General features: G+C 36.3%; 2 protein-coding genes and 1 long non-coding RNA gene across 10 annotated transcripts in view; 2 read left to right on the top strand and 1 right to left on the bottom strand.

Annotated features, from left to right (window-relative positions):
* The first annotated feature begins 242 nt into the window (after nt 1-242).
* Nucleotides 243-3,374, top strand: LOC117234051 (myotubularin-related protein 9). The gene is made up of 7 exons (XM_033494889.1): nt 243-773; nt 867-1,032; nt 1,119-1,411; nt 1,491-1,594; nt 1,750-2,054; nt 2,141-2,464; nt 2,547-3,374. Exons 1-7 carry the CDS (start codon nt 618-620, stop codon nt 2,945-2,947), a joined length of 1,749 nt encoding a protein of 582 aa, XP_033350780.1. The 5' UTR covers nt 243-617; the 3' UTR covers nt 2,948-3,374.
* A 2,654-nt stretch (nt 3,375-6,028) lies between these two features.
* LOC117234085 lies at nt 6,029-7,126 on the bottom strand. Its single transcript, XR_004493472.1, has 2 exons — nt 6,986-7,126; nt 6,029-6,838 (listed from the first exon to the last, which is right to left on the bottom strand). It is a non-coding gene; the product is annotated as an uncharacterized LOC117234085 (long non-coding RNA).
* An 823-nt stretch (nt 7,127-7,949) lies between these two features.
* Nucleotides 7,950-22,462, top strand: part of LOC117234091 (glycogen synthase kinase-3 beta-like) — a 57,792-nt gene continuing 43,279 nt past the window's right edge. For 4 of the 8 annotated variants that reach the window (XM_033494989.1, XM_033494988.1, XM_033494987.1 and 1 more), the window contains exon 1: nt 7,950-9,830. In XM_033494989.1, coding sequence (XP_033350880.1) covers nt 9,746-9,830 — 85 coding nt within the window. In that variant the 5' untranslated portion in view covers nt 7,950-9,745. Of the gene's footprint in view, nt 9,831-10,027; nt 10,133-10,345; nt 10,362-22,462 lie in introns of those variants that run through there. The other 4 variants (XM_033494991.1, XM_033494990.1, XM_033494992.1 and 1 more) reach the window with 4 other exon arrangements.

The following is a 22,462-nucleotide window of genomic DNA, read 5'->3' as shown; positions in this document are numbered from 1 at the left end:
GCTTCTAACGACAAGAATTATTAGTAGCTATCAATGATAATTAATAATTATGACACGTAATAAATTTATTATCGCAATTCCTTTGTTCGTTCCTTCGACGACATTGCTGTACGATATTCGTATTTACCGCGACAGAATCCATACTACGAGAGGTCACAAGTGTACTCACAAAAGGCATAGACAAAAGGCGAAGGCTACCTACATAACCATGACGTTCTTAAAATTAACGCTGCGGGGAGCCACATTACGTAAACTATACATAACATAATAAGTAACAACGGCTAAGGGAAGGCAAATTTATTAATGAATAGCATAAAATATAAGAAACGTAAACAGAAGTGCAGCGATTAACAATACATTTTTCCAACGTATACTAAAATATTAGCATACATGATATAAACACATTTCACAGAGATTGAAGAGTATGAAGGCTTAACAAATATTTCTTTATAAATCTATCCATAAATCTACATTTGCAATTATTCTAAGTAACCAAATAAAATTTGTTCAGTGATGATTATATAGATAACAGTGTTAGGTTATGTAGAGCTTGAAAAACAAATTATATGTATTTCTGTCAATAATTAAATATCAACAACGTTCGATCGAAACGTATAATGGAACTTGGCGACCTAATATTAATTCCAAAACTTGATAACGTTGCGTTGGTAGATAAAAGTGATGGCAATTACAAAAGTATAGATGGAAGACTATGTATTAGTAGTCACCATCTTCTTTGGTCTTCGCGACAAGGCGATGGACAAGAGCTCTGGGTACGATCTAATGTGAAAATTATTTTAGCATTATGATTATTTGAAATGTTAGTTTAGTCCATTTATGTTCTATCTTCTTTCAATGTTTTTCAGCTATTATATCGAAATATTGATCTTATAGAGAAAAGATTGAATACCCAAAGTCCAGGTGGTACCATTATATTGAAATGTAAAGATTTTCACATTCTTCAATTAGATATTAATTCAACAGATGACTTAACAAATGTTGCGCTATCTATAGAGATGTTAACGTCACAAGGTGAAATACGTAACGTTATTTTCATCTTTGTAAAAGTATATTTTTTCCATATTTTGTGTTAATTCCCATTTCTTTCTTTACTACAGAGCAAACTTTACAGTATCCCTTTTTTAATAGACCACAAGTTGCTAACAGTACTATAAAACAAATAGAAGATGGGTGGACTGCGTTTTCTCCAGTATCAGAATGGTCCAGATTGTTAACTGCTTATGCGGATGAATGGCGTATTAGTTATTTAAATAAAGACTACAAAGTTTGCAATTCCTATCCTTCTGCTGTTATAGTACCACGTCACATAGAAGATAAGATTATAATATCATCTGCCAATTTTAGAGATGGTGGACGATTTCCAGTTTTATGTTACAGACACGAAGGAGGGGTATGTAATATCATATTGTGCAGCAAGTACAATGCAATAAATTAAATATATATACAGGATTGATCAACCAACGTTACAGAGTATCTTGTTAAGAAGTAGTCAACCAATGTGTGGCACTAATGGTAAAAGATGTAAAGAAGATGAAAGATTGTTAAATGCTGTGTTAGGACCAGGAAGACGTGGGTAAATACCACATTCTTTAAAGCTTATATTTTAACCGATCTTAGAAGTGTTTAACTATGATTTGATATTTAATATCAATCACAGTGTCTCATACTAATAACAAAGTAATACTTTTTTGATCTAACCAATGTTACTAATGTAAGATTTGTCAATAGTTATATAATAGATACAAGGTCCATTAGCCAAGCTCAAAGTTCCAGAGCTAAGGGTGGTGGTACAGAAATGGATGCTGCTTATCCGCAATGGCGGAAAGTACACAAAGCGGTTCCGCGACCCCATGATTTAGCAGATAGTTTTTTTAAATTGATAGAAGCTTGTAATGATATAACGTGTTCTACTTCCCAGTGGATCTCAAGACTTGATAACGGTGGATGGTTATCCGCTGTACAAAGCGCTTTAAACGCTGCTTGTGTAACTGCTCAGTGTCTTCATCAAGAAGTTGCAGCTGTATTAGTTCATGGTATATAATCTATAAAATGATTAAGCAAATACGATTATATTAATTATAGTATTACTAAGTAAGGATACTTGCTGCGTTTTGAACAGGTAGTGCTGGCAGAGATTCTACTTTAGTGGTAACCAGCTTAGCACAAACGATATTAAATCCTGACTGTAGAACAGTACGTGGCCTTCAAGCTTTAATCGAACGTGAATGGATACAAGCTGGTCATCAATTTTTTAGCCGTACACGTCATGGACCATACCATCCATCAAATTCACAAAATCCAACGCATGCACCGACTTTTCTTCTTTTCCTCGATTGTCTTTACCAACTCCATTATCAATTTCAATTTAGCTTTGAATATACAGTAGAATTATTGATTGAGTTGTACAATCATGCATATTACTCTAATTATGGCACATTTTTAGGTATTTACACATAATACTATTATATATTCATTCTAATACTTAATTTCCATATTTAAAATATTTGTATATATATTGGCTCCAGGTGATTCGGAAGCAGAGAGGGTTAGACTTCGATTATCTGAACGAACGTGTAGTTTATGGTCTTATATAAATCAACCGGAAATATTGGAGAAATGGTTGAATCCTTTGTATGAACCAAATTCAGGAGTCATTTGGCCCAGCGTTGCACCTATTAGTATTCAGTTGTGGAAGGAACTTTATCTTGGCCATACAAGTGTTGCTCCATGGAAAAGTTTACCATCATGTATAAAACAAATAAAACAAAACTATATGGCAGTACGCAAAGTTGCCAGTCAATTACAAATTCAGATTAAACAAGCGATAGAGCAAATGCGTTCAAACCCTGATATATGTTATGAAGAGGAAAATCAAGATGAGCATACTTGTATAGCACAATTAAGTCTAGAATCTCGAAATACGTGATATACATTATGGACAATGTAAAGAGGAAAAAACTTCATTTACATGAGACACACAATATCGTAATTTGAACTTATTTACGACATAAAATTACCAAGTATCATAATCGTATGTTTATCAAAAATTCACCAAAATTTCAAAAGTTATTTATCTCATATATACGTTTTTTTCATAATATAGTAATTGAAATATAAATAACACGTTCACGTGTGTAAAGACGCACATTGTTTATTCATATTATTTATTCTTAAAGAATTTATTATAATACACTTAAGATTTATATTATACATGTAGAGCAGAGGAAACAAGTATTTATTGATTCCATGCAGATATCCGGTCCCTTATATACGTCAAGTATTTGTAAATATAACATTGTACGAAGTATATATACAGTGAAAAAATGAAATGTTTACAACTACTTCGTATTCAATATTGTTTTATTCTCAAATATATACAAAATATTTTGATAAAAGAAAATAGAAAAACAAATGAATTATAAAATTATGGTACATTGATTCCATTCTCGAATTTTACATATATCCAAAAGTAAAAATAATCTGGACGTAGAAAAAAGACGGTAAAGACAAGTTCTTACCGTTATATAGGAAGGACGAATGAAATATGAGAAGGAAAAGTGGATCGACAGAGACGGATAGATCAGGAGGGGAGGGTTAAGGGCAGCAGGATTATTACTGCCAATGAAAAGAGGGAGATCGTTGGAGGGGAAATACAGCAGGTGTTCATACACAAAGAAAATGAAACAAATCCTATATTCACTGGTTTAAAATTTAAGTATCTTTCGTATATTTCTTACTTTTACACAAGAGTTGTATACTAGAATAATTTTAAGATAAGATCATATAGAATACAAAAGATTTGTTCTTACATGAAACGATATGAAATAAGATAGACAGAGAGAAAACATTTCATTTTTTTTAAATATGTTACTTACGACGATATAAAAGTATATTTGTTCATCAAATATAGCGATATTAATTACTTCTTTGCTTCTTTTCTTTTCTTTCTTCATTTCTATAAATTATTTACAATAAAACACAAAATTTGTTGGAAAAAAACTGAAAAGTATTTTCTGTAAGTCCAACAAACAGGTTCAATCTTGAGGATCGTCTCTGAACATCAGCTCGATTTCCCTGGATGAGTGTGGATCTAGTCACGAATAAAATTAAAAAACGTGGACTGAATTCAAACCCATCCAAGGCCAACAAGCAAATCCGTTTTTTATCCTGATTTGTGATGTTTAAACTTGCCAAAATGTAGATTGTGAATAAAAAGACGTTCCAACAAAATTTCGCTGAGAAAACAAGTCCACGATCTAAACCAACAACGGAATCACGAGGCAGAATGTGGAGAAATGATACGTTTGAAAATGGAATTGTAGAAGTTCCAGGTAGGGGAATAAAGTAAACGGGCCTGGATTGGTGTGTCTCCCTACTCCTCCTATGTTACAAGTAAGGCCCTTAAGTGGGAAAGGGACCTTCGATGGATCGAACCACGGTCGTCCGTGGATCGAACAAAATACAACAAAAGATTCCCTATAACCTGGTTTTCACTATAATCACCTCACGGTCATATAAACAAATCTGAACACTCGCTAGGGAAAACCGTCCGTCTCTTGAGTAAAAAAAATCAAGATGGAGAAGTAGAAAAGGTCTCGTTCTGTGAGATAAATAGAAATGAGAAGCGCCTCTGTCTGTCTTTGACATTCATAATATCTATGTATATGTGTATAAATCTGTCACGCAGTATAATGAGAGCTTTTCTTGCCCTCCACCTTGATTTTTGTTGACTCAAAAGATGAACGGTTTCGTCAATGCTTTCGGTAGAAAAGAGTTCGAACCTACGTATATGACCGTGGCTCACTTTTGCACTTAGTAAAATATGGTCGGTAAGGAAATCAACAACGACACTGGTTATAGGGATTTCCTATCATTTTTGTTGCGTACGCGCTTTAATATATTTCATCTTCCTTACTACTGGCCATAATACCTCACTAAAATTCTCTAAAACTGGGAAGATATATGCGGGACAGTACACGGATAACCGAAAACACTGATCTCTATCCCAGTATGATACTTCAAATTACCAATACGCGTGCTTATCTTCATGATTATGTTGGGTCCATCAGAAATAACCAATCAGATTTGCATTCCTCTGCATAATCCATTCCAAGATAATCACCTTTTCTGTTCCCTATTATACATATTATATGTAAATCATATAATCATCTCAGTTTGTTAATGTAGCTTCCATGATTTTTATGCTCATCTTATTTATTTACACTCGCATTAATGATAATCAGTTATGTAGTTCTTACGATGACCACTGTCGTATACATAACGCAGTCTGGTAACTCGCCGAATTTTTTGGCTGGTGGTGAATAGCTTCATTTTGAAGTCCTATCTTTAATTCCCTTACCTCTCACGTAGTAGCGCTGCTTGAAGGAACCCAAGAATACACATGAGCATTCGCCATTATTGACATAGCCAAGAATAATGTGATATTTGATGCAAAATTCAAAATCTAAAATACGCTTAATAACCAAGAAAAAATCATTATTTATTGGAGACATTTCGACAGAAATGAAATATAATTATTAGGTAAAAGAGGAACAGTACAGAAACCACTCTTTTTTTTTTATAAGAAAGAACAAGATAAAAGTAATTTTATAAAAGTAAAAATATGGGATTGCTTTTTGAAGGTAGAATGTTAATAAAGAAGTTTTTCCACATTATTTGTTATATAGTTTATCAAATATATCATTTTTCCAATAAATACAGAACTATTGGATGATACGCAAGATCGCTGATACATTATCCTTAACACCAACTATACAATATTTAAACTATCGCAAACTATACAGTAAATAATGTACAATTTTCTATATACATACCTACATTTTATTCAATTTTTTGTATATAATACTACACAGCATAATATATATGTACAAAATAATACTAATTATATAAAAAATTATTACAATAATCTTTTTGAACAATTCTTTTTTTTTTATAAATTCCTCTTTAAAATGTTTCTCATATATTAAGTGCCTTGCCTTTAGTTCTCTTATATCAGGAATAGCTTTTTCCCATATATTTCCAAGTTTGAATTTTTTGATGTTTTAAAAAGGCAATACTACCGTTGCATTTGTAAATACTTTTACAATCTGGCATAGCATATACAAGAGCCATCTTTAACATTAACAATAAGCTTTAGTTATGATTGTACATAGTATATACAACAACCATATAATTTGTATAAGGAAAGAGTAAGTGTATTAGTAATAAGTATGTATGTACATACTTTTCTCTTTTCTCTATTTGCCATTCTTTCCATCCTCAGTGGGATTGCACTGATGACTGATGACAAATACGCATCGTCTGTGACTTTATCAACTTTGTTAGTTGGATTAAATATAATTCCTACATCCACTGCTATAAATCACAGAGGACATAAGAAACGCTAATTTTTTATATAATCAGTATTTCAGAATATGGAACACAAGGATCCATAAAATGCAAGTTCTATGCTGTATATTATATGTATAGCATTCTATATTTGGTCAATTAGTTGACTATTACTTGAGATGCTATTGATTTTATCGATATCTGTTTTCAACAATTCCAGTGAATATAATTCCTATGTTTGTATATGGATTACGATGTTTGAATGTTTTTAAGACAAATTTATACTATATTTTGTCTGTACAGCAAGTTCCATGATTTTAAATACAGTTGTCATTGCAACAGTATGATTTGACTAACTAATCTGGCAATAATTTCTTGTCTATGTATTTACCACATAGTGGCATCATTATTTGTGCCTTCTATATCTATAAAAAGGACCTACGATATTTCTAGATATCGTATTCGATATCTAGAACAACATATTAATAATGACGAGTTTAATTGCGCAAATCGTGTAATTTGATGACATTATGATTAAACTTTGGTTGTCCCATGTCATTCGCGAGATTCAAGTTACAATAAAACTATGATAAACTTTACCAATTATCGTTCATACCTTTTCTTTAGTACTATAACGCCACTTTTCGTGATAATATACCATTTTTAACACAACCATCTGAAATATTCAGATGGGAAATACATCCCACGCTTTCTGCACTTTTCACGTTCAAGCCAGGAAATTGTTAACTATAGCTGAAACTAGAAATCGGAAATCACGTGAGTCAAGTCACGTGTATATCAACATACAATTGACAAATGTGTATAAGTATATAATTCCAAATAATTTTAAAATGAAACTTGCTTTAACAAAAAATATTTAATGCTCCTATATTATCGAACACTTCATAAAACAATCGTTTATTTATATTGCTAAGAAATATTGATATAGTATTTGAATAAAGTAGTACAATATTTAAAACTGATAATGACCGGAAAGAACTTTATAATATATGAATATTTATTCCTCAGTTAAAACTAATTTCAAAAAAATAATAGATTAATAGAGAATGTAACATATACAACATGTTAGAAATACATATTTACACATACTTTTATTATTTATCTTATCCGTAAAACATAGTATCCTATACGAACAATTTCGTTAAAGAAATATATATATTACTTTAGCAGCTATTCGTATACTTGTTATATATCATCCTTTAATACGATTATTGTATATTATTTGAAGACCGCATGAAAGGAATATGATAATTCCATATTAGGATCAAATTTTTAAATCGCTTTCTTGTCAAAACATGAAAAGTGCAACTTATCATGTTTTTCTCCTTTGGTTTTCGTTTGTAAGTTTTTTAAACATATACAATATACTGTTAAATTTACCGCCCAACTAATTTAGTAAGAAAAATTGTCACAAGATGGTGGTAAAATGGACGACGAAAGCGCCATCTCACTTGCTATACGATGATCTGCAGGTCTGCAGGGTAAGAGGCAGGGCGGGGTATTACTGACGTCACTTTCGGCAATGTTCGTGGACATTCGAGTGGCCCGATCTAGCCCGAACGGGTCAATGTCTGAGGAGGCTTCGAAAAATTCGTAAGTGGTGTGGTGTTCGTGTGCACGGTGAGGAAGAGAAAACGTCGTCGTTGATTGTCGAGGAATTGGTTTTGCCGCGTAAGTCCAGCTCGCGCCTTTTACCCCTTTCCCGCCGTCAGGCTCGAGACGACGTTCGTATAGTGGTTTCACGATTATCGAAAGCAGAGGTGAACAACGACGGTGACGACGACCTCCCCTCGAGCAACGTCGACACGGACGACGACGAAGACGTCCACGTCGGCGTCAACACGGTCGAAGCTTGTTTTTCCGCCTAGGAAAGCGGTGTTCGCGACGAAGCGTGCACAAGCCTGGCAAGTCGATAACGTCGGGCCTGACAAGTCAAGAAGCGCCAGGAGTGACGAGTAGTGACAAGATTCAAAGTATATCGAGAAAGATAGAGCGAGCGAGAAAGAGTGGTAGTGGAGGAGGTGAGGCAGTAGCGCTTCCCCCGCATACTCGAAAAGTTCGAGCGTAGAAGTGAGAGAAAACAGTCGAGAGAATAAGAGAAGCAAGAGAAAGGAAGAAAAGCGAGAGAGTGAGAGAAACGAAAAGAGACGATTGACGACTACGCCGTTAGACCGAAAAAGAGAGAACGATTGGAAGAAGTGTACGATGTAAGAACGACAAGCGTCGTATAGGTGTATCGTCATTGAGAGAAGAAAAATTCAAAGTGTTGCGGCTGTTGTAGAAGCCACGGTGGCGAGTTACATAGAAAGATCACCAACGACGAAGAAATCCGACCCGTCAGCCGGATCATCGTGGAGTTGTACTATATAGGAAGGCAAGCAAGTGCGGCGGTGTGCCTCCACTGGCGAACGTGTACGAACCGTTCCGAAAACGTCAACCCCTGCCTCCCCTCGCGGCATAGCTCTCCGCAACACTCCGCGCCCCCGTCAGGTTATTAGGTAGTAGAACCGCACTTCTCGGTGCGTGATACTCCCTGACAGTCAGCGGTTAATACGAAAGATTGTCGCAAATTGTGTCAATTCGTGTAGTTGGACGCTATCGACGCGGCGTATATCATATTCATTGGTGGAGAATCGACTAGATTCCCCAAGGGAAAAGAGAGCATCGAGTGAATCGCGTATCGCGACGGTCAAGTCTATCGCGCGAAGTTGCTTGTGCAAACGGAGCGTATAACCCAGTGTGCGTTGTTAACGACGAACGTTTTGCTTGTGAGAGTCGCTGCCGTCACTACCATTGCCACGCTACATCGTCAGCGGTTAACAGGAGCGTAATTCGTCGAAGAAAGTGTCGAGAAAGTGATCGAAGATTTCGGCGACCATCGTTTTCCATTTTCTTTATTTTAGTGATTCGATTAATCATCGTGAAGGAGCACACTATTCTCCGACGTGGTTTCCGTTTTCTGGATCTTGCGCGCGCTTTGCTCGCTCGTAGCTCTTCCCTTCCATCTATCCCTCCTACTCCCTCCCACCCTTCCTCTCTTTTTCTTTCTCTCCCTCCATCCATCGATCGAGCGCGGCCGTGGCGTAATATAGAAGAACCGAACCGTGCGGACGTGCATGCGTGCGTGCGATGTAATTATCGTTCGTGCTGTCATTGATGTCCGAGGTGGTGTCGACGACGACAATAACAACGACGACGGCGACGACGACGACGCGCTGCTGGCTATCTTCACGTGAGGAAGTGCCACGGCCAGCCGAGGCGGCGACCAGCATAGGAATAACTAGAAGCGGCGTTTTATTCTAAAAAGATTTGAGTGTCAGGTGGCGGTGGAGAATCGGGTCAAGAAGATTTCAGAATGAGCAGCCGACCGAGGACCACCTCCTTTGCCGATTGCACCAACGCGCCCACGAATCCACCCCTGGGTGGCATGAGAGTCAGCAGTGAGTACCGTAGGCCGTAGGACGTGCCTTAACCTCTAGCACACATAGCTTTTACTCGGGTCTCTCGGGCTTCTCTCCCTCTTCTTTCCCTGTGTTCCCTCCCCCCACTACGTCTCTCTTCCCCGAGTCTCCCTCCCTAGGAACCCCTTCCTCACTTGTTGCCCCTCTTACCGCGCTCTTTCTCTCGCCGCTTCGCTCGTTTGCCTGTCCGTCTCCGAACTCCGAATGCAGAGCTGTGCGTCTGCGTGCCAGTGCCTGGGTTACTCTTGGGAAAACGATGGAGCGGGTGCCCGAGGAAGAGGGTAGGGGGGACCATCGCTTTTTTACCCGATGCTGTTCTAAGGATGTTCCTTCGTAATTCTCGATTTTGGCGGCTTCTGCTGAATCCGATGTTTACGCGACACGCGTACCACAGTTGTGCTCGACTCTTCTTGATCGTCGCCCGCTCGATCATCGTGAAAACGCGATCTTCCCCGCGGGTGTTGTCCACGAAAACGCTGTGCTTCTCGATCGTTTTCGCCAGAAATCGCCGTTACGTATTGTCTTGAACGTTTCCTTGCTGTAACATAGAGAAGTAGATGGTTATACACATTGTAGATTATAAATTGTGTAGAGACATGACAGTGAGATGTGTTGAACGGTAAACATTGTATTCGGCTGATACCGCTGCATGGACACGTTGAATTTCTTGATCATTTATTTTAATAGTACACTACTTCCTAATGTGTGAATAACATGCGATATGTCAAGTTTTTCAAAGCGAAGAGTGATAGTTGCTCGACAGTCCTAACCTATGTTCAGTCTTGGCATGAATTGTCTGTGTTCATTGCATGATTATGGATTTTTTTAGATGGTTTTTGAAGGATTAGACGAGAAATTGTGGGTGGGAGCTTGACAATAATGTTGGATTTCTAAGCTCTACCTTTAGGTTACTATTTCCTTTATGCGATAGGGAGATTCAATGTCTTTTCTTAACAAAGCGCTACAAATTCTTTTTCAGTTAATTCCTTAAGACTTAAATCGGGTAACTAAGGTAACTAGGTAACTAATAAAAAATTATCCTTTGCTTTGGTTCTGCTACTTAGTTCTTAAAGTATGAGAGAAAGTAATCGAGTACAATAATATTATATAGAACTTTATTAATTCATGGAGTTTTATGTTATTAAGGTACAGAAGAATAAAATCTAAATCCACTAAGTGGTTTAAAATCATATTACAAGATATTAAGTCTGTATAATTGCTATTAAATTCGTTCAAGATCTTTTCTAGTTATATCTAACTGTATCGTGTAAAACATTACTGGCAATAAAGAAGTTCAATCGACGCAGTCTCTTTTCTTTGACAAGAGACTTATGCAATGTCTATGATTAAAAATAGTGTCTGCTTATACGAATGATTTTTTCATTGGTTGTATATTCAGATTCTTTTCTAATAGCTTGAGTAAGTAACTAAGAGCTCTGTGTGAAGTTCTTCAATTACACAGCACTTACGATCAAGAACATTTACAATTTTATACAAATACTGTTTGCCGTTTTGTTCCAAATTATCATACCATGAAACTTAGTTTCTTTACAAAAGGCAGATTTCCATTGTGAGTCTGTAGATTTCTAATCATGATTTCTCAGATATCAATAAATATTTTCCTCCAGATCTATTAATTGTAAACACATTAGTTTGTATTATTATGAAGAATCTAATCTTCTCAATGATGTTTTCTTATCACTTGGAAACTGATAGTTACTGAAAGCTATTGTTTGAGAATTATTGGCTTCTTACAAACAACTGTTCATACAACTCTAATTCCTCGTTTTTTTAACGCGAATAAGTAAAATCTTCTTTGTTATCTGTCCCCTTTTATCTCTCTAGTTTAAAGGCCAAGCTTTTTCTACTATTTTTCTAATTATTTCGAGATGACTAATTATCGACCGATTAATGAATCTCAATGGCGATGTATGCGAGAAAATTCAATGAGAAATATGTTTTTGGGAAAAGCTTTACACGATGGTATCATGACGGTGAACAATCGAGGGTATCATCTGGTTGGTATTTGGGCTACGCCCTTCCAGCCCTTTTGGAAATTCAGGTATATACGTTCCAGCGGCACAATGAGAGAACCTATAATGTCAGAGGGGAGAAGAAAACTCGCGCGAGATCCTCGCAGTGTGTTGCCAACTTGACACAGAATTCAGAAAATCGATGCTCCTTTCTCGTTTTTGCTTTGCTCTCTGTATCCTGATATTTCAGTGTTTTCAACCTTGCTACAATGTCAGAATTTTTATATTGCGATCTCGTTCTTATCTCGACAAACAAGGAGACTAATCAGTTAACAGAAAATTGGAACGAGAAACCTCACATACCAAAAACGATGATCCTTTCATAGTTTGTACAAATTTGAAGAAATCTTCTAACGATATAGAATAGCGAAACATTGAATTGAAAATGACGTAAAAACGTAGCAAGGCTAACAGGAAAACTTGGAAACCACGATATCGGTGCACGTAATGCATCGTTCTTCATTAACGTCTTTATTGCCCCGTTGGATGATTAATACGCTCTTCTTCAATGTCGCACTCGAAAAAGCAATCGACGACGATGTAATTTTTAATACGTCTAACAGCTCTATGTATACGACATCTACAGGCCCGAAATAACAAGCTTTCGTCCGAGTTGTTGGTGTCAATCTCCGTTCCTATCAAATCGATATATCGCATGTATCGTATATTTTTGGCAGATCGCCTCTGTGTGAAGGTGCGTATAGAAAAAATCATTATTCCGTCGTTTCTTCGTCCAGATGCTGCTACCTTCAGGAGAATATTACGAAATAGCTGGAGGATTCGGCTTCGATCTTCCTCTAGAACGCTACGTTATCTAATCAATTTGCATGATTGCATAAACGAAACGGCTGTTCGATGATTATCATTTTGCCTCGTACTCGCTGTTTATGGCTTGGATTAAGGATTAACGATATTGATCGTCGTCGCAAATCCGCTCGTATCGCCTTGTTGCATGATTTTCAAACGGAGACCACACGGCAAAAGTACGACAAGTCTATCGTTGTTAATTTGTTGATCTTTGCGTCACTTGATGACTAAGAAGAGGCATTGGAAATAATCGAATAAGATAAAATTGCATGAAAGAAATTTTTACAACGTTTTCAACATTTAACTATAAATGCGCAATATTTTGTAAGAAACGAACGATATTAGTTTAATTATTGTGTTATCTTGATTTTATTAACGATATATTTATAGTTAGTATTATTAAGCGATCTAAAAATCGAAATATTAAAAGCTTAGTTGTCTTATTAATATCTACTTATGCTCTTGCCAATGTGGTCTTCGATTTTCATTCCCTGCACCCTGACAGTGGAAACGTAACATGGATGGCTAATTAATTCTTAATTAATTGGAGTAGGTTCGTTTGGATTGCATTGTTCGTGATAGAACAAAGAGAATACATGCTTTATGGTATTAGATGATGTAATTAGCATTGATCTAACATCATCCCAAGTTGAAGTTTAATCCTGAGATTTTCAAATAGAAATTTCCTTTCAGTCTAATCTCATGCAGAAAACACGAAGTAGTCGTGCGATCGTTAATTAATTCCATAGATAGAGTAGTTCGGGTTCGATAGAAAAGGAAATGAACATTAATTTAACATCAGCTAAACTTGATGTTTGCATTATCGATCTTTAATTATGCTATGATCTTCGATTTTTTTTATATCTTTTTATGTTTAAAGGAGAAATCACGAATATTAATAGTCTTGTTTAGTTAATGTGTTTTTATATTCCTTCCTCTTAAGTAAAATGATTCGGACGACATAGTAATGAAATTTTGGAGATTACTATAGTTGGTAATTCAACTTCCTACGACATAAGTCAAATTAAGATAACTGAACTTTCCTTTGGTTGGAAAATTTTTGATGCCTATGGTTATGATAAAATAGATTTCTCTCGTTCTGCTTCTTCGTTGTCTACTGGTGTAACAACGATATACTAAGATTAAAATTGACGTCTCGATGACTCCTATGATCGATTTAGATTAAAATAAAGTTAAATGGAAAGAACTTAGACACCGGGAAATGTTAAATCATATCTCAGCGTATATTTTTAAATATAATTTTTAAAGAAATCGTGTTCTCGATGTTACGATACCCTGATTATTTACGAGAATCTTTCAGAAACGAAAAGCCCACGACCGCGAAATGTGCTATATAACTTTACAAACATTTTTTTCTACAAATCTTTCACGATATTAAGCCATTAATCAGCTTGATAGATTCATTCACGTGTACACGTGATATATGGTGATTTTAAAAAGAATTTTCCAATATTTTTCAATTTTAGCAATACCGACAACTGAAAAATTTATTTTCTTTTTTTCTCGTTCACCAAAATATCTATACTGAGTCATATGAATATTTGTACATCCTTTAAAATCGAATAACTTGTTTAAAATTGGGCTAAACGATTTGATTTTTTTTTCTTTTTTAGAAATTGGGAACAGTAGTTTACTAGATGACGCTTAAAAATTTGTTGAAAAAATTGCAACTGGTCCGAAGAAAAGATAAACGTTACGTCTTACAAATTTTCATTTGGGCCTGTAATGAAAATTTAAACTACGTGTTGAAAATTTCATGGAAATCGCTTGACTTTGTTACGAGCTACAAACATGAGTTAAAGATGCTGAAAATCGCAGTTTTTCGCCGCATTCGGCTTGTAACTGTAATAAATCTAAAGATTGTGTTACGTCTTTCGATACCTGCAGCGCGTTTCCGCAGAATCCGATTTCGATACAATTTTCGGTATATATAATTATTATATATATTTCGGCATATATAATTTCAATATGTAATTGGCATAGGTAAAAATCTCTAAAATGTATTGTTTAAATTTTTCACTACAGGGCCAGATAAAAAGGTCGTAGAAAACGACTTTCACTTTCTTCTTCGCGATTCCGACCAAATGCAACTTTTTCAAAAACTTTTGAAAAAAAAACTAATAAACCAACGCGTCCATCTTCTAAACGAAAATTTTAAACAACTTATTTGGTTTTAAAAGGCGTACGAATATTCATCTGACTCGCTGTAAGTACTTCGTAAATGTCTCGAAAGCAACACGCGATATACGATATTTTTCAATTTTAGTACATACAGTATTCAAGTTACGGACAACTGAATAATTTATTTTTCATTTTTACTCGTTCACCGGAATGCTTAAGTACTTCGTAAATCTCTCGAAAGCAACGCGAAATACACAAGCGTTCTTCCCTCCAATTTTCCATCCGGAACGAGGACCGCCTTCCTCGTTTCCACGAGCGCGATGAAAAAGCTGGTCGGCGTAAAAAATTCATGCGCCAGGGCTGCGAGCGCATCAGCTCGAAATGATCGCATGACACATTCATGGCAGCCCGCGGTTGCCTAGAAAAACTGGGTCAATATTATGGCGTCACAACGCCACGCGTCGGTGTCGACCGTTTTGCAGGACAAAACGCGATATACATATCCTTCTCTGGTACAATGGAAAAATTTTCAAATGGAATCGAGCCGGAGCCGGATGAACGCGTTTCCGCGATGTCGTCGCGTGCACGACGTGCAAAAATAGTGTCATCGACAGCGCATTAATCGAAGCGAATCTCTTAGAAAAGAATATATGTACGCGCGCCTGCGTGTAAGTTCGATCCTTCCTGCTAAGGATCCGCGCGCCGTGAAAAAAAGCAGAAAGCGTGTCGAGGAATCTCGGCCTGAACGAAATCGCCGTGGCCCAACTCTGTTCTTCTGGCCTTTACTTCGATCTGCTCCACTGACGATAGGTTTAGACGTATTCTTACGAATACGCTGGACGCCCGAATTGAACGTGATTTTATACCTGAGAACTCTACAGGATTATATACAGGGTGTTCTAGTAATCGTTCGTCTGCGGATGTTTATGCGTTTGCGGAAAATTCAATCTCTTAATTGTCCTTTAATCAGAAAATTGTACAATTGGAAGGGTTCCTGCCATAGGTTGACAAAAACCAACAAAGTAATCAATGAGCTTCTTCAAACATGGTATGAACTCGTAGTCAATTAATTAAACGTTCGTAAAGACAAATCAATATTAGTTGGATTGATTTTAATTCTCACAAACGTAAATGTGATGTAATTTATTTTTGATAAAAATGGATGAACGTGTTAAAAAATAGGGGATTCAACAGGTGTAGGTATATGTCATGGAAATTGAGAGAGCATCGTATTATCGTATGTTTCAAAGTTGACCGTTCAGTATGGTTTATCATGGTGTATTTCTTTTGTTGTGTATGTGTGCGTGTGTGTGTGTACTTTCGTAAGTCGTGTAATTTTGATTCCGAATACGTATTGATTTTTCATAGGAAATTGTCGCACATTAGGACAGAGAATTTCTACTAACTTTAATCGATTATTCCTACGTAGTAGAGTGGAACCGTACTATGGAGTTTCATTGTTACTAAACTATGCCACAAAAGATGAACTGGCTACAGGAGACACAAACAGAAAGACGATAACTATCCTATGGAATGCTTAACAAATAGAAACTGGAACCTGAAAAGCAACTTGGTCCAAACAGTATCCAACACTCGTAAAACTAATATCAATCGATATCGCATAAATACAAATCATTGTACGAAAAGCTCAAGAAATAAAAATTGTAATTGTTGGAAAGCGTAAGAACTTGCTATGAATATGTAACATAATTGTTTAACAACATCTATCTATAATACAAGTATGCGTATTATGTGCATAAAAGGAATATTAACCACTTATTAAAAACAACATGAAATCATATTTTTTATTCCAACATATTTAAACCTTAGATTTGAAAAACGTCCGATACCTTGACGATCATCATAGCGTTGCGAATTCCATTTTTATCATATCAAAGATCATTAAAATGGGATACAATAAAAAAAAAGATATTCAAACTTATGTGTCTCTACGAAAACATCTCAACCCCTGTTTCTATTGATCAAAGAACCGCATTGAATATTCTATTTAAAGCGTTCGTGTAACTGCCCTTCGTAATTACACGAACGCACGTAACCGCATCCGCATTAAACCCAGAAATTGCTGCCGCTTTTCCTCGCGAAAAATAATCCTTGGATATCCGCAACGTTTTCACCCCCTTGGTTCGAAAGCGTGTCGACGTTATAGACCGACCCAGTTCCGCTTCTTCCCTTCTGTTTCGAAAAATCGTGTCCCTAGCCTGTGAACGCGTGTGTGCCAGCTTATCTTCGGCGACGGCGCGGCGGAGAGACGCGTTCACGTTGAAAGTTCGCGGCTGTTTGCGTTGCAAGAAGGTTGATCACGTTACCAGCTCACGTGTCGCTATCTGGGTCAATATGCCCCAATGATATTAAGCCATTCGCGACACGCGAGTTTCGCAATTGGGCGGTTCGTCTCATCTTCGATTCGTTTCCTTTCCAGTCTCTCAGCAACGATTCATCACGTAGAAATGCAAATAATCGCAGCTTTTGATTGATTAATCAGTCTGCTTTGGTAGTATGTAATTAAGAGAGAAGCTGCTTGTGTTTCTTTCATTTAATTACCTTTTTATATTCTTCTTGGAGAATTTCCTTATCTCGTCCTTATCTGAGTTTATCCGAGAAGCTTTTAAACTGTAGAAAAATGGAGAATTAGATAAATTGTAGTTTCAAAAGTGTGGAATTATTAGCTCGTTGGAACGATTGGTCGAAGTTATAGTTCACGATGGTAGGAGATACCGAAGCGGCTCAAAGTATCTAATAGCCAGGCTATTTTATGAAACGGCGTTCGCAATATTCTACAATCAACAAGAAAAACAGTTTAAAATCGTAATGGTGTGAGTCTAGATTTGGGGAATTTGGATTCAATCACGCATTGACAGTGACATCTCTTAATTTCATAATTAATTAGGTCATAACTCAATTCTTCGTCACGATACGTTTTTATGACCTAAAAGAATACAATGAATTTTTTATACTAACGAAACGTACATTACGAATTTGTTCTATCGACGAAACAAAACATTATTTTATAAGAAATATTATATTATTTTATAAAAAGTGACAGTGAATTGACTCGCTCCGCTGTAATTGTCAATGCATTCATTGTAATTGTAATTGTTCTTCCATTAGCCGACCGTTGAACGACTATAACTTTAATAGCTAACGTGAAAGAAAGTATCAAGAGGTAGTTTCGTAGACTGATTTCGGCAAAATGGTTGCGTGCAGCTCGTTAAGAAACGATTAGTCAGTTCGGGGAACGATAACTGATCGATAATTTCGCGGCCCGTTGTTCGACCAGAATAACGACGTCCGATCGGATTTATAAATAATCGCGCGTGATGGCCGATTAAGTAATTACGAATATCGATATCTCGCGGTTGCCAGGCAGAACGAAGGCAGTACTGGTACCAGTGTTCACCAGCCAAGTATCGATTATCCTCTCTGTCTCTCTTTCTCTTCAAGCTTCTTCTGACCCCGAATGAAGTTCATAGAAACATGGGCGTTGTTCATAGATCTTACGGTAAACAAGTATCATTCATTTACTACAAAAAAAGCAAAAAGAAAAAAAAAACGTGCGTAAATATTGAAATATTAATTCTGATGTTTCTTGAGGATTCGTATGCACTGTGGAATACACAGCGACTTTATCTTTTTGGACGGTGATGCATCATATTTAAGTATATGATTCAGAAGATATAGAAATATTGGAGATATAAGAATGCGTAAATATTGTGCGAGAATTAGAACTTATAGAGGAATATAATGATTTGATACACCGTACACGCGAATATTAATACAATATGTGTTATAATATGTATATTTATTTTGTAAGATTCGTGAGCCTTAATAGATATTATTAATACGGCACGATGACTCATTATTAGACTTCGATATTAGACTAATATTAGGCAAAAATATACGATCGTTTTACATCACCCGGTGTTTTCAAGTGTTCGATCCTATGCTGACGATCGTTGAACCACTTGAAGCAAAATTACACGATGAAACTTGCAAAGTTACAGGCATGGCAGTTAAATAATCATTGATTAAAATACTATGGATTAGAAAAAAAGGGAGAAAGAAATAGATAATAAGAGATAAATTGTAAAGCGTCTGAGTCTTACGCGATAAATATTAATAATGCACTCTCTAAAAAGTACTCTCTGTGTAATCATTTCCGAGATAACATAACAAAAAGTACAAAGAAACGGTTATTCGATAAAATGCATACGTTATTCATCATCTCGACAAATCGAGCAATATTCTTCGATGTTTAAATAAACTGCCATTTCTGACCTTGGGCAACTTCAAACAATCAACTTCACAGATTTACGATGTTTAATCCGCCTGATTTATTTCCCGAATACCGTTCGCTTTAACGTCAGATAGAAAGCTAGAGGATAGAACCAGAAGTAGTGGAATATTTCGTTCCGAGTGAAATTCGTTGCTATTAAAAACTAATTAGTCGCGGTAATAGCTTTTAAATTGCCAGCTAATTGCCGGTCACCACGACGATCGCCTCTCATTCGACTTAGTTCCATCGATATTACGTTCGTTTTCAACGCGAACAGATAAAAGAAAAAATATTGATCGGAAGTATCGCACGAAATTCGACCAAGTGACTTTCTAATTTGTCCGAGACGACTCGCCTCGTTTCAAACGTGGATTTCTGTAGCTCTCATCGCCAAAATCGTGTTTCGAGTATGGCTGCCAACTGGTTACGCAGGAAGATCGCGAACGTGGAAATTAATTCTATCCAAAATATCGCGAAACTTTGTGCGTTGAAATATTAAACTAAATCTTAACTATAAAAAAAAAAAAAATAATACGTAATTGTATCCAAATTCTCGACTTATATCGCTGTGATTTTTAACCATGCCATATCTCATTCCTGCATTTAATACCGAGAGAAAAACCAAAATAAAACGAAACCAAAAAAGCAGAAACTGCGCAATCGAGGAAATTTACACGTTCAAAGAACTCAAGTTCTCTTTATCTTGGCGCCTGCCAAGAGATCAGAATTCTACAAAGTTTGCCACGCAGTTTACTCTTTTTACCAGCTTTTAGCTCCCAGATATCGCTTGCTTTGGCCAATTCAAAGGTTATCGGGTGCTTATAAGAAATCGTCGCGATATCTTGTCAGTATGATTTTTATCCAAATCGGAGATCTCGATCCTTCTTCTAAATTCATGTTAAATCCACGATTCTACGGTAATTCGTGATATTCGTTAAAATTCCAATTTATTTTCCCTAAACTCTTAATCAGGAAAGATGAGTTGATTCACCAATTTCTTGATTTATTTACGTGTACTCCATTATTTAATGTGTCGTTCTATTTCTGTTAAAAATAAATTCTATCATATTCATATTTCAAGAACGAAGGTTGGCTTGTTTCCTTCAATTGTCGTCGCGGAAGAGAATTTGGTCAACAAATTAACAACGACCGTGGTTTGTCTGAATATTTCGACTGTTTTCGATTTTGTCGATTTTGTCTGTTTATAATATCTGAGAAAATGAGTCTAAAAATTGGAATTACATAGGTCATTATGTTAGCCACGTCAACTATCTCGACGATATTTCTGATGGTTTTCGCGTGTTATCGAAATTATCAGCTGAAGCTTGATCGATGATCGAAACCTTCGATACAAGAAAGTCACAAATCGTTACGTAGATTGGTGTCTATGGTTATTCGAGACATTGAAAGCCAAAGTGAACTAATCTCAATGCTCGACAAACTGAGTAATTCGCCGACTAAAATAAATGCGAACACAAAATATTCAATCGCAGAGAAATCAGTGTGATTTCGGTACGTTATCTGGATTTAATTTGGAAAAATTTAATTCCTCCACTTTCGATGCTAAAATTTCACGTTGAGAAAAATTTTGGCCCAGTCACATTACTTTTACTCTCACTGCACTCACTTCAAACTCACGATTTCTCATAGCTATCGTACATTATTTTGTACCAGCACGTTCGTTCACCTTTGTGATTCGTATAGTTATTGGCCCCATAAAATGGCATTGAAAGTTTTATGTCGCTCATAAACCGTCCCTATCTTATATACACGGTGTTTCAGTTTCAGTATGTCGGATTAAACGATTTTAAGATAGAGATATAAAAATTTTGCCGAGAGAGTTTGATAGACAAAAGTACATTTCGTTTTCAACGTTAGACAAGAACAACGAACGTTAGGTGTAAAATTAATATTTATGTTGCTATCGGTGTAACGGGTGATTAATGTAACATGGCTCTCGTTAAAATTTAGTTTAAGACCAACATATTTCAATTTACTAATTATAGTGCACAGGATGATATTGATTTCGAGGCGTTCACGTAGAAAAAAGCTAAACGACTCCGGGTATAAAGGAGCTTAATCTACCATGAAATTTTATTACCTGCTACCAATCCTAATGATAGTACTCGCACAGCCGGTTATAGCCGGTTTCTAATAACCAAATTAAGATTAAAAAAAATCATTAAACGATCCCTGTTCCATTATTAACCGCGTAATTGCAAGTTTCTCGTCGGTTGTTACATTGTATCGTACATCATACTTATCGCCTATCGGAACTCGTGTTTTCCACAGCCTTTGAAAAACAGAACCATCTTATCTTGTCGAAGAAAGGAAAAAGAAAGCGTAGTAAAAATAAACCTACCATGTGTCGTGTTATATATTTAAAAATATTAAAGATAGGCAAGTCTAAACAATTCGTTAATTCCATTCCAAATTTACTTTTTCTATGCTAAAGGATAATCGTTTCGAACTTTGAGATCAAGCAGTAAGTTCAAAGAATACTATCTCGTAATCGGACGAAATTGTTGCTTTCACACAGCGTAACTGCTGGGGCTAATCAATCTATTAGCAGTTACTACTTCTTGGACTTTGATTTCAAATAAGAATGCGTATAACGCTTTGTCTTCTAATAAAACGACACTTCGATTGTAGAAAATTAAAACGATTCCACCCTTTAGAATTCACCCTCTGTCACCCTCTGTCAAAGTGCAACTATCGTCCCTGAAGGAATAATTATTCAAAAATTCCATTGCCCATATCTATAATAGCCAGTATCTCTGATTCAACATACTCTTCAATGTATCACGTTCATTAACATATTAAAACGAGACATCCTGTGCGTTCGTTCTTCCAAACACAGTCATCCATGCGCATCGTACTTCGTCATCAATAAATCACTTACCTTCAAGCCGGTCACTGGAGAATATCGTCATTGAATTTTTCCCCATTAAACGACATTTGTCATCTGTGCCACGTGTATACGTTGCATAAATTAATTAAGCATTCGTTCAGCCGATTCCACGTACCGTGAACATCGCTTCGTCCCGCTGTTTGGCATATTTTCCGAGTTTCTTACGATTACTGCATTGAGAAAATGGCGTGTTCTTGCAGGAGTTTCGGTAACGATCTCGCGAATATCTCGCACGTTTTCGCGTGTCGACGCGTTTTGACCCTGAGCCAGAGCGTGGGTGAGCGTTTGTTCCAAAAGGGGCGATCCACTGCGGCGAATTGTCGTCACTTTACTTCGTTAAGTGCTAAGGAGACGAATGCTCTTGACTTGATGCATATTTTCTTTATGCTCGTTTTTCATTTATGAACGACGGCCTGAATGAACA

This window comes from Bombus vosnesenskii, unplaced genomic scaffold, assembly GCF_011952255.1.
Source record: "Bombus vosnesenskii isolate JDL3184/JDL3185 unplaced genomic scaffold, Bvos_JDL3184-5_v1.1 scf7180000013302, whole genome shotgun sequence".
Lineage (NCBI taxonomy): Eukaryota > Metazoa > Arthropoda > Insecta > Hymenoptera > Apidae > Bombus > Bombus vosnesenskii.
This window is presented reverse-complemented; position numbering and strand designations above follow the sequence as displayed.